The sequence below is a fragment of the Octopus bimaculoides genome, chromosome 21, assembly GCF_001194135.2.
Source record: "Octopus bimaculoides isolate UCB-OBI-ISO-001 chromosome 21, ASM119413v2, whole genome shotgun sequence".
NCBI classification, from domain to species: Eukaryota; Metazoa; Mollusca; class Cephalopoda; order Octopoda; family Octopodidae; genus Octopus; species Octopus bimaculoides.
Genome location: NC_069001.1, coordinates 16,550,350 through 16,562,902, shown reverse-complemented (window position 1 = coordinate 16,562,902; position 12,553 = coordinate 16,550,350). Strand labels below are relative to the sequence as shown.

The following is a 12,553-nucleotide window of genomic DNA, read 5'->3' as shown; positions in this document are numbered from 1 at the left end:
ATATATATATACACAGACACATACATATATGTATGTGTATATATATATATCTATATATATATATATATATATATACACACACACACATACATATATATATGTCAATGGATGTCTTTGTTTCTGTGTTTGCCCCCCCCCCACCATCACCATTTGACAACACATACAGTGAAATACATCGATGCATACACATAAAATGAAATATATTCAGCCACATACACACACACACAGTAAAATATATACACACACATACAGAGATATAAATATTGAAATACACATAAAGTGAAACAGTCATACAGTGAAACACACGCACATAGTAAAACACACAAACACTCATACAGACTCAGTGAAATACACACACATACACATACATAGTGACACACAAATACAGAGAAATAATACATTCATACACACATACAGTGCAATATATACACACATAGTTATTTAACAATAGAATCTCTTTGAAATTGAAATTGTTACTCACCATTTTTTCAACAAGTTCTTTGAAACTGCTCGGATATGATGGGTTACGCTGCAAATAACAACAAATATTATTATAAAACAAACTGTCATTGTCATCATCATGATTATTATAATTATAATTATTTAAGGCAGCAAGCTGGCAGAATCGTTAGTGTGCCAGGCAAAATGATTAGCAGCATTTCATCTGTTTTTACATTCTGAGCTCAAATTCCAGCAAGGTCAACTTTGGTCAACTTTGCCTTTCATCCTTTCAAGGTCAATAAATTAAGTCCCAGTGAAACACTGGGGTCAAAGTAATTAACTAGTCCCCTCCCACAAAATTTCAGGCCTTGTGTCTATAGTAGTTCAAATCCCACTAAGGTCAAATCCCACTAAGGTCAAATTTGCCTTTCATTCCTCTGGGGTAAAAAAACATATTACAGTGGTTCTCAACCAGGGACCATATGACCCTTGGACGTCCAACGAAATATTTGACCAATTTTTTTAATACTGCTCCTAATAGTATTTAATTATAAATATATAATAAGGTTTCTTTTTTAAAATCGAATGGCTATGAGAGTCCACCCAAGGAAAATAAGGGTCAAAAGGGTCCATAAATAAAAAATGGTAGGGAATTACTGGTTTAACCATTTTGGCATTTAAACCAGCCATATCCAGTCCATATATTCTACTATTGGCCAGATCCAGCCTCTCACACCTACCTACAATGTCATTTTAAAAATAAACAAGCATATCATCAAAATCTCAAGGCTATGAGATGATGCATGATTAATTTTTAAAAATGAGGATAAGCATGCATTACATTTGATAAATTAATCTGAGAGCTAAAAGGTTAAAAGCTGTTTAGATGAAAATGTCTTGGCTGAAGAGGCCCAATACAATAGCTGTAGTAAGGTTTAGAATCAGACAGGGGTAGAGCCACCATTAGAGTGGTCGCTAGGGAAATGTAATGAAGTAAAATTGAGAAAACATACATCATAATCTGGAGGTGGGTGATGAGAGACTCCTGAAGTGGGGGGGATCATGTTTAATACTGCTGAAGGTGGTGGTGGCGGTGGTGCTGATATTGTCCCCATCTGACGGCGTTCGTTGTGTGCAAAATAGGCCATGTTTTCTTTAGCCCCGGGCTGGAAGTAACCAGTAGCGGCACGGTTCATAATGTCAAGGGCTCGGTTGAACTGATCTTTTGGTTGGAGAGTGGTAATGGTGGTGGCAGCGGAGAGTGGTAACGGTGGTGGTAGAGATATGGGGAGGAGAGAAAAAAAGAAAAGAAAGAAACATATTTTTAAAATGTATTAATAAACAGAAAACAGAAACATTACTTTAAGGCGGCGAGCTGGCAGAAACGTTAGCACGCCGGGCGAAATGCTTAGCGGTATTTCATCTGCCGTTACATTCTGAGTTCAAATTCCGCTGAGGTCGACTTTGCCTTTCATCTTTTCGGGGTCGATAAATTAAGTACCAGTTATGCACTGGCATTAATGTAATCGACTTAACCCCTTTGTCTGTCCTTGTTTGTCCCCTCTATGTTTAGCCCCTTGTGGGCAATGAAGAAATAAGAAACATTAGTTTAGCTGTTGTCACACAATTTCCTGCTATACATCATATGTGTCACTCCACAAATACACACCCCACCCACAGCCACACATACTCTCTCTCTCTCACACACACAAACATACACACACACTCACACACCAAGCTACACCAATTACTGCAGCTCTTTTACCTTCACTGCCATATGTCATAGCACTGTCACCAAACATACACACACACACATATTCACATGCACACACACACAGCAAGTTACATCACCTCTACCTTCACTGTGAAGCAATGTAATAACACACATGCCTGCGTCATGTAAAAGGCACATGTAGCAGTGCCACATAATATCCATTTGTGCTGGCACCTCATAAAAAACACTTGTGCTGACACCATGTGATATGCACTCCTGCTAGCACCATGTAGAATGCACTCATGCCAACACTCGTGCCAGTGGCAAGTAGAATGTGCCTGTGCCAGCATCACATGAGAAGCACTTATACCAGTGTCACATAAAAAGCACTAGCATTGGTGCCAAGTAAGAAGCATTGTACAAGCACCACATAAAATACACGAGTGCCAGTGCCATGTGACATGCACTCATGCCAGCACCACGTAATACATATTCATTCCAACACCACATAAAAAAGCACTCATGCTAGTGCCAAGAAAAATCACCCAGGAATGGTATCCGGTTGTGGAAACCATGCCAAAACAGACAAATGGAACCTAGGCAGCTTTCCAGCTCCTATAAAACCATCCAGCCCATGCCAGTGTAGCGTACGTTTTAAGGGATACTTCTCTCTCTCTCTGTTATATATACATGGATACGGACGTAGTGGATAACAGCTAGCCTTCAGCTGCACTTTTGGACCCCGTTGTGTCCATCACTCTGACTGGTTGGTATTGGCGCAGTTTGTCTCTTGCTCTATTTTGCGCTAAGATGCAACCCAACCAATCGCAGCCTTCAGATAAGGTCTCGCACACACATACATCTCTGTTTTTACACATACACTTTGCATACATGACAGCCTGTCTATTATTATGTTTATATCTCGCACTCACACACACAGACATACATGTTGACATATCAATAAAATCTTGTCTTAAACCATTCTAATGGTTGTGTCTCTCTTTTCCTGCTGGCACTTGTACTCATTTATCCTCTTTTCATATTTTTATTTGTATCGACCGTGCGATGTACTAAAGGAGCCATTCTACATCACCTCTCCTGATCGCACGGTCCTCACACCAGCATGAAAAGCAGATATTAAATGATGATGATGATGATGAGATGATAATCAAGTTAATGATTTATAGGCCACACACACTCTCAGCAATCATTACATGAAGGTCCTTTATGTTTTTAATTAGACATCAGACCTGTGTATTATTACAGGTAAATACATACTGTGAAGAGTTAAGACAGGTAGGGACGACACAAAGTTACAAGTAGCTCTTATTAAGAGTTAGGACAGGTAGCTTTTATAAAGAGTCAAGTCAGATAAAGAGCATAAAGTATTAATTAACACAGGTAGATACAGTAACAGCTACACATCCATCACATTACCACAAACAGAGTCGCAGAAACGCTCTCTGGTATTATCATAGACATCATCAATATACTCCATTTGTTCCTTTGTCATAAACCTGTGCCACGGTTTCATTTTTAGCATCAGAAAGTGAAATCGTGATGGCACCTGTACCAGTAGATCACTAAGAGCACCGTTCAAGCGTGATCGTTGCCAGAGCACCAGCTGTCTGGCTTCCGTGCTGGTGGCATGTAAATAGCACCATTTGAGTGTGATCGTTACCAACGTCGCCTTCCTGGCACTTGTGCCAGTGGCACATGAAAAGACATTCAAGCGAGGTCGTTGCCAGTACCGCTGGACTAGCCCTTGTGCAGGTGGCACGTAAAATACACCATTTCGAGCGTGGCCGTTGCCAGTACCTCCTGACTGGCCTTCTTGCCAGTGGCACGTAAAAGCACCCACTACACTCTTGAAGTGGTTGGTGTTAGGTGGTGCATCCAGCTGTAGAAACTCTGCCAAATCAGATTGGAGCCTGGTGTAGCCATCTGGTTCACCAGTCCTCAGTCAAATCGTCCAACCCATGCTAGCATGGAAAGCAGATGTTAAACGATGATGATGATGAGTACATTTATATGTTTACCTTTAACATAAGCGTGGTTGAGAAATTCCTCAGGGAACTGTGATTTCCATCCAAGATACCAGTTGGTGACCTCTTCATAGTTTGGCATGTTGCTAAGCCAGGTACAAAGCACTTGTAACCATTTGGGGAATAAATTCTTCTCCAATATTGATATTAAGTGTGGCAGAGCAATGATATCTCTCCATGACATCATCCAATGTAATGGCTCTACACGAAACAAAAATGAATAAAAAAAAAAGTTATTATTAATTAGGCAAACCATTCTTAAATGAGTTATAAATTACAAATGCCTTAACTGCCTCGTTAATAACTGTTCTGCAACTATTCTACAAAAATGTATATTGATAGGTATTTTAGCCAACATTATCTACATCTATCTATCTATTTATCTATCTATCTATCTATCTATCTATCTATCTATCTACACACACATATACACACACACAACATACACATATACATATATATACACAGATGTAAGTTTTATATACAATATGTTGGGGGACAGAGAAAGAAGGACCAATCTGACAAAGTCTCAAACTTTGTGGAACATCTGAAATTGAAGATTGATAATTAAAGTAAATAAAATGTTTTTTTGTTATTTACACACACAATGCCACAGTATGTAACTGGTATCTATTTCCTATTTGAGATAATCTCTGGGCTGAAAATTCAAGTTGATCATGGTTTACTACTACTATTACTACTATCACCACCACCACCACTGCTGCTACTGCTGCTGCTGCTGCCGCCTCCATTTTCTATTGGTTAAGTAAACTAGTTGAAGCAAGTTTTCTGCTTGTCACCATCCCTCATCTGTTTCCAAATAAGTTGATATTTTCCTCTAATCCAAACATTTTTTTCATCATACAAACAACACTGTACGATGGTAATATTTATTTACAATCACTACACAATATCAAGGAAAGGAGACACACAAACACAAACTAGGGTTCATGGTATCAACTAAACCTAAACCCACCTCCCACTAAAATTGCTGGCCTTGTGCCAAAGTTTGAAACCATTATTATTATCATTATTATTATTATTGAGTGCGAGAGCAATGCCTGCCAACAAAATGACATTGGGGTACAAATATACAAAACCCAATATACCCATCATAACTACTTGTCTAATAAGGGTACACCAAGCACATGCATCACAACCATGTGTGCAACATGGTTGCATACCTCATATCAAGATAAACAGCACATGTCCTTGCAGGTGGGGCCCAGTTAGACTTTTCTTCAGGTCAAGTAGCCCATTCTGCTCAAAAGGTCCCTAAATAAGGATTGTTTAAGGATATTGAGCAAAACACCCATGTTTCCAAAGGTAAATTATTCAAACCCCAAAGAATTCCTCTCAATACATGGCTATGATGCTCCCCCATTACTTCTGCTCATGATGAGAGACGCACATATCTTCAGCCACCAAGGGACATGCTCAACAGTCAAGCAAATGATAAGCAAATCTGTGGTATTGAGCAGAATATTTGCTGTAACCTATCTTTTATACCAAGGCAAAACATGAACATAACACTTCTAATCACTTAAGATCAGAAGTCATGAGAGCCACTGCATGGTCCTACATCAGGGCATTTATTATTATCATTATTATTATTATTATTATTATTATTATTATTATTAAATCATTATTATTATTATTAAATTATTATTATTATTATTATTATTATTATTATTATTATTGCCTGGTGTAGCCATCCGGTTTCACCAGTCCTCAGTCAAATCGTCCAATCCATGCTAGCATGGAAAGCGGACGTTAAACGATAATGATGATGATTATGATGATGGGTTGGACATATAGTTCAAATGATAAATGACTGCATTCCAAAAATTCTTTTGTATGACCAACAAGTAAAGGGATACTGCAGTAAAGGAACACCTGTCCTTAGGTATAAGGATAAACTGAAGCAATCACTAAAGTCTCTGCAGACACATTTGCCCAACCCCGGGCAAAATCAAAATCATAAGTGTCTCCATTGCGACTTCATAGAAAAATCCATTCCTATACTCCATTACATTCACGCATCCATCACAAATAGATGCAGCATCTTTAATTCTTTTATTTTTTAAGTTATTTTTTTTCCACATATTCTTTCTTACTTTTTTTCTTTAAACTCTCTCCTTCCAACACTCATACACTGACATTGATGGGAAAGACCATCATTAATATTATTATTAGCATTAAGGCAACAAGCTGTCAGAATTGTTAGCACATTGGACAAAATGCTTTGCAGCATTTCTTCCAGTTCTTTACATTTTGAGTTTAAATTCTGCTAAGGCTAACTTTGCTTTTCATCCTTTCCAGGTCAATAAAATTAAGTACCAGTCATATACTTGGGTTGATGTAATCAACAAAGCCCCTTCACATAAAGTGCTAGCCTTGTACCAAAATTAGAAACAATCATTCTTATTCTTCTTCTTATTGTTATTATTATTAAAGCGGCAAGCTGGAAGAATCCACTGGCACAGTGGACAAAATGCTTAGTGGCATTTCACCCATCTTTAATTCTGAATTCAAATTCTGCTGAAGTCGACTTTGCCTTTCATCCTTTCAGGGTTGATAAAATAAGAACGAGTTGAGCAGTGGGGTCAATGTAATTGACTTACACACGCCCCAAATTGCTGGCCTTGTGCCAAAATTTGAAACCATTATTATTATTATAGATGCCATGCTTGATCACTAAATCCACACGTTTTTTTTTTATTCTCTCTCTGTTTATTTTCTTATTCCTTTCTGTTGAAGAGCGCAGGCTCAAAATGTAAAAGACTTTCTCACTTTCCCGAGCGTCAAAATAACACACCTGCCTGTTGTTCATACACCTGTCTTCATCTTTTGATTTTCTGTAAATTTCAAATATTATTATTATTATTAAATAACATACTTACCAAGGATCTGTTGGTGTGGGTTGATGACAAACTCCTGCATGCAGAGTTCAATCTTTGGTAGAATGTTCTTCACCAAAAAGCCTTCCATGTGACCTGGTTTGAAGACGCTGACCCATGGCTGAAGAATAACTTTAGCAGACGAGTCTGAAGGATGCCATTTGTTGAGGGCATTGGCAAGTTTGTGTCTGATCGGAGCATACAGAGGTTCCAATTTGTCCCCTAGAGAAGAATAGAGAAACAGCTTTAAAAAATGTTTTTAACTCTTGTTGTTTATGATGATGATGATTTCCTATAAGTAAATGTTTCAATTAATTTTTTAAATGGCAAAGATAATTATAAGAATGCTCGGTAGAATATGAAACTGGCACTCTGTGAGTTACAATAAGTGCTCCAGTTGATCCGACCAACGGAACAGCCGGTTCGTGAAACTAACGTGCAAGTGACTGAGTACTCCACACTCATGTGTATCCTTAACATAGTTCTAAGGGAGGTTCAGCATGATACAGTATGTGAAACAGCTAACCTTTGTGAATTACAGGTACTACTCGTTTTTGACAGCTGAGTGGATGGGAGCAACATGAAATAAAGTGTCTTGCTCAAGGACACAATACACCACTGGGAATCGATCTCATGTCATTATGACCGTGAGCCAACTACTGTAACCACTGAGCTGTGCATCAATCTATATACCTGTTATACCTTGGTGTCAACTGACTGAAGTCTCTTAAAATCATTCATATTATTCTGGGATCTTGGTTGAGGTTTTAATTTAAATGCAAATTCGTCAGTACCAGTGATCTTAGGTAGATTGTTACAGAAATGTCTACATACTTTGTCAGGGTCCACTATGAAGTTGAAAAGTATTATAAATGTACCTCAGAGTTACCCAAGGTAAAGAAAAAGTGGCGTTTTGCTGATAAAAGTTGAAGGGTGGGGGTTGTCAGTTAAGTGTAGATTTAACAATGAGAATTTAATAATTAGAATTGTCAAAGGCCAATTTGGACAGTGGCACAAGACAATTATATAATACTGGTTACTGGTTACTGGTTGTCAAGCAGTGGTGGGAGGCAAATACACTCACAAAGACATACACATAAAAATATATATACATATAAACTCAGCTTGCGAAGACTTATTGGGGCAAGTGTAAGCGAAATTGTGATGGCACCTGTGCCCAGCGTCACCTTTCTGGTACTTGTGCCCGCGGCATGTGTAAGGACTTTCAAGCGAGATCGTTGCCAGTGCCCCTGGACCGGCTCTTGTGCAGATGGCACATAAAATACACCATTTTGAGCGTGGCCGTTGCCAGTACCGCCTGACTGGCCTTCGTGCCGGTGGCACGTAAAAGCACCCACTACACTCTCTGAGTGGTTGGCGTTAGGAAGGGCATCCAGCTGTAGAAACTCTGCCAAATCAGATTGGAGCCTGGTGTTGCCATCCGGTTTCACCAGTCCTCGGTCAAATCGTCCAACCCATGCTAGCATGGAAAGCGGACATTAAACGATGATGATGATGATGATAAAAGTTGAAGGGTGGGGGTTATCAGTTAAGTGTAGATTCTCATAATTATCTTTGAAGGCCAGTCAGGCAGTACTGGCAACGGCCACGCTCAAAATGGTGTATTTTATGTGCCACCTGCACAAGAGCCAGTCCAGGGGCACTGGCAACGATCTCGCTCGAAAATCCTTACACATGCCGCGGGCACAAGTGTCATCATCATTGTCATCCTTTAACATCTGTTTTCCATGCTGACATATACATATATATATATATATATATATATATGTATGTATATATAAGATGGGCTTCTTTCAGTTTCTGTCTACCAAATCCATTTAAAAGGCTTTGTTTGGCCTGGGGCTATAGTAGAAGACACTTGCCCAAGGTGACACAGTAAGACTGAACCCAGAACCATTTGATTGAGAAGCAAGCTTCTCACCACACAGCCACATCTACACTTACATATATAATAGTCTAGGATGGTCACGGTGGTGATGGTGGTGATGGTGATGATGATGATGATGATGATGATGATGATGATGATGATGATGATGATGATGATGGCAGTGACGGTGGTGGTGATGGTAACATTATGGTGACAGTAGTGATGATGATGATGACCTAAATACATTGAGAACAGTGACAGGAAATATTTAGCATCAAAAGTTGACCATCTTACCCATTAATGGTAGCCAAGGGTGAAGCCAGGCATGAATGGGCATTGTATCAGTCAACGGGTTCCAGTTTTCTACTTCTTGCATCAACCGTGGAAGAATGAGTTGGTCCTGAATATTGTCCAAGATCCATGATGGAAGAACTGGCATCCACACCTCCAATAGGTCAATCAATGGATTACACTCTCTTACATTCCATTGCCTGAAATAGTTGAGAAAACACAAATATTCGATTAGACTCTCACATGACTCACGACTCAGCTATGTCCACTCACTTTTATTTATACTATTATTACCACTGTCACTGCCACACCCCCAGTGCTACTACTACAACAGTCTCTGCTCTATTCAAGTAGTATTTTACAACTATTGGCCTAGAGCTGTGTCCACTCTACATATCATCAAACGACTACCACAGTCTCTGCTCTGCTCAATCAAACTACCTTTAAACAAAACCAGTTATGCCACACATGCACACACAAAATTGCAGTATATACACTAACCATGACCCAAACACACATCTACACTCCAGTTCCAGCTTCAAATTTCTACAATGCTCTGCACAAGCCAACAAAGGTGCCTCTACTTGGTCACTCAAACTCTAGAAATAGCAGACAAACTTACCTAAAATCAAACTACATCGTCTTAAGTAAGGAAAGGACACACTGGATGTGATACAGTATACTGCAAAATAGACAGTATGGTTATGGCTGGAGTGTCTCTGATTGTAAATCAGGAAAGCGGCACTCTACAACCCAACATCCAACTTGCAAAACCCCCATCACCAACTTACAGAATGGTTTTCCTTATCACTGGCATCCAGATATCCCACACAAGTCTTTGGTAAACATCCATGTTATTGGCATCATAGGTGTATTTGTGATTGCTATCTTCAAGGATACAGCGCCATTCTCCCATTACCTCCAGGCCCTTCGTATTTTCCTTCAGGGGTTCCCAACTGCTGAAAAACTGTTTCATCTGAAATACAAAAAAGCGTAAGTGGTTAGACAGATTAATAGAATTGGAAGAGGAGAATTGGTAGAGCATTGGAGAAATCAGTACCTTGTGGTATTCATTTTGTTAGACCCTTTTATGTTCTGAGTTTTATCATACCTTCGGTTCTATTTTACCTTTCATTTTTCTCCAAAGTTGATAGAATATCTAACAGGTAACAAGTACTGGAAGCTTAATTAACACACACATACTCATGCACTCCCTCATCACCATCATCATTTAATGTCCTTTGTCCATGCTGGCATGGGTTGGACAGTTTGACCAGAGCTGTCAAGCTGGTGAGCTGCACCAGGCTCCATGTCTGTTTTGGCATGGTTTCTATGGCTGGATGCCCTTCCTAAAACCAACCATTTTACAGGGTGTGCTGGGTGCTTTTTACATGGCATTGCATGAGCACATTTACATGGCATCAGCACAGGACTCGTGCAGGCCAATCCTCCTCACCAAGGGAAACCGGTCTTAACACTTCTGCTGTGGAGATCGGGCTTCTTGAGTACAGAAATCGCCAGACATCTCAGTCCTTTGTCATCTCACCTGAAAGGTTCATTGTTCTGAGGTCGTCCTTCTGTACCTTATCCTATGTTACCCTGGTCTCCCATTATTGGCATTCATCCACATTACATGATCAAACAAATGCAATCTTCTCTTTTGCACACTGCATCAAATTCTGACTTAATAAAATAATTTGCCAGGTGAAGTCTTCGTCAGCAGGTATACCCAGATTAAACATAAACACAAGGCAATCCAGTATATGCCCTATGCTTATACATTCTAATTTTTCAAATCTACCGCACAATATTTGATATGGGAAGGTTGTTTTAGGGTAGGTTATGAAAGGCTGATGTATGATAGCAAGACAATCTCAGGTGCCTTGCTCCAGAGGAACACCTATTCTCACCCACCTTTGTAGAAAGTTCCCCTCCAAGCCACATATCCGAGCAAGGTTGTTAGTGGAAGACCAGCAGTGGTCCATGCATACTAGCCTCCCCTCTCCATGTCACTGATGTTATCCAAGAGAAAGGACAAAGGCTGATGCTGCTTAGCACCAGTGGCATCGCAAGTCATTTCTACAGCTCCTTTATTGTGTGTGTGTGTGTGTGTGTGTGTGTGTGTGTGCGTGCGTGCGTGCGTGCATGCGTGTGTGTACATACATATATGGATGGGTACAGAATATATACAAACACAGACCACTGTAGTAATCCATCACTTACCATGGGGAAGACCAGTGCTATGGCTAATGCTCCAAGGTCATAAAGTTTGTATTCTTCATAATACTCCTCCTGCAGTTTCTTGAACAAACTCACACATTCATCTAAACTCATCGCATCTTCATAGTCAGCTTGGGTCCGCTTCTGACAACTGAGAAAGAAAGGGAAGGTAATAAACGTTGGGATGGTCATACTTGAAGGTCAAAAGTGGAGAGTTACAACAGTTGATGGAGGGCATAGAGGGATAAAAGAAAGCTTGGAATAAAGGGTTTTTTTCAGTGAGTAAACAGTAGCTGACTGTTGTAGCAGATAAGGGGTAGCTACAGCTGATTGGGGTGGAGGGATACAAAAAGTTTGGGATGAAGAATGTTAGATCACATTGAACAATAGATAGAAAAAGAGATGGTTATAATTATTGTTGTTGGTCAGACCTGGATCAGCTGACTGAGCACATCTATGACCAAAAATATTCCAGCCATGACCATCTCATCTTTTCTCCTACATGCAGAGAGTCTACAACTACATTGTCTGATGCATCCTATACTTTAAGATTGTACGGTGTGTGAGTGCAAGCTGCTATTTCTAGCAGGTCAGGTGATAACACAGAGCAGTAGTTCTCAACTATTTTTTACCTACAGACCCCTTTCATTACTATTTTATTCCGCTGCTCCCCACCCCGCCATAGCTATTCATCATCATCATCGTCATCCGCTTTCCATGCTGGAATGGGTTGGACGATTTGACTGAGGACTGGTGAATCAGATGTCTACACCAGGCTCCAGTCTGATTTGGCAGAGTTTCTACAGCTGGATGCCCTTCCTAACACCAACCACTCAGAGAGTGTAGTGGGTGCTTTTACGTGCCACCGGCACAAAGGCCAGTCAGGCAGTACTGGCAACGGCCACGCTCAAAATGGTGTATTTTATGTGCCACCCGCACAAGAGCCAGTCCAGGGGCACTGGCAACGATCTTGCTCGAAAGTCCTTACACATGCTGCGGGCACAAGTGCCAGAAAGGCGACGCTGGGCACAGATGACATCACGATTTCGCTTTC

General features: G+C 40.1%; 1 protein-coding gene across 2 annotated transcripts in view; it reads right to left on the bottom strand.

Moving 5' to 3' along the window:
• The window catches only part of LOC106875114 (tuftelin-interacting protein 11), a 30,424-nt gene that overhangs the window by 2,065 nt on the left and 15,806 nt on the right, over positions 1-12,553 (bottom strand). For both annotated transcript variants that reach the window (XM_014923097.2, XM_014923098.2), the window contains exons 10-16: positions 11,503-11,650; positions 10,071-10,255; positions 9,283-9,479; positions 7,104-7,322; positions 4,195-4,401; positions 1,455-1,663; positions 482-529 (exon numbers count right to left, since the gene is read on the bottom strand). In XM_014923097.2, coding sequence (XP_014778583.1) covers positions 482-529; positions 1,455-1,663; positions 4,195-4,401; positions 7,104-7,322; positions 9,283-9,479; positions 10,071-10,255; positions 11,503-11,650 — 1,213 coding nt within the window. The remainder of the gene's footprint in view (positions 1-481; positions 530-1,454; positions 1,664-4,194; positions 4,402-7,103; positions 7,323-9,282; positions 9,480-10,070; positions 10,256-11,502; positions 11,651-12,553) is intronic.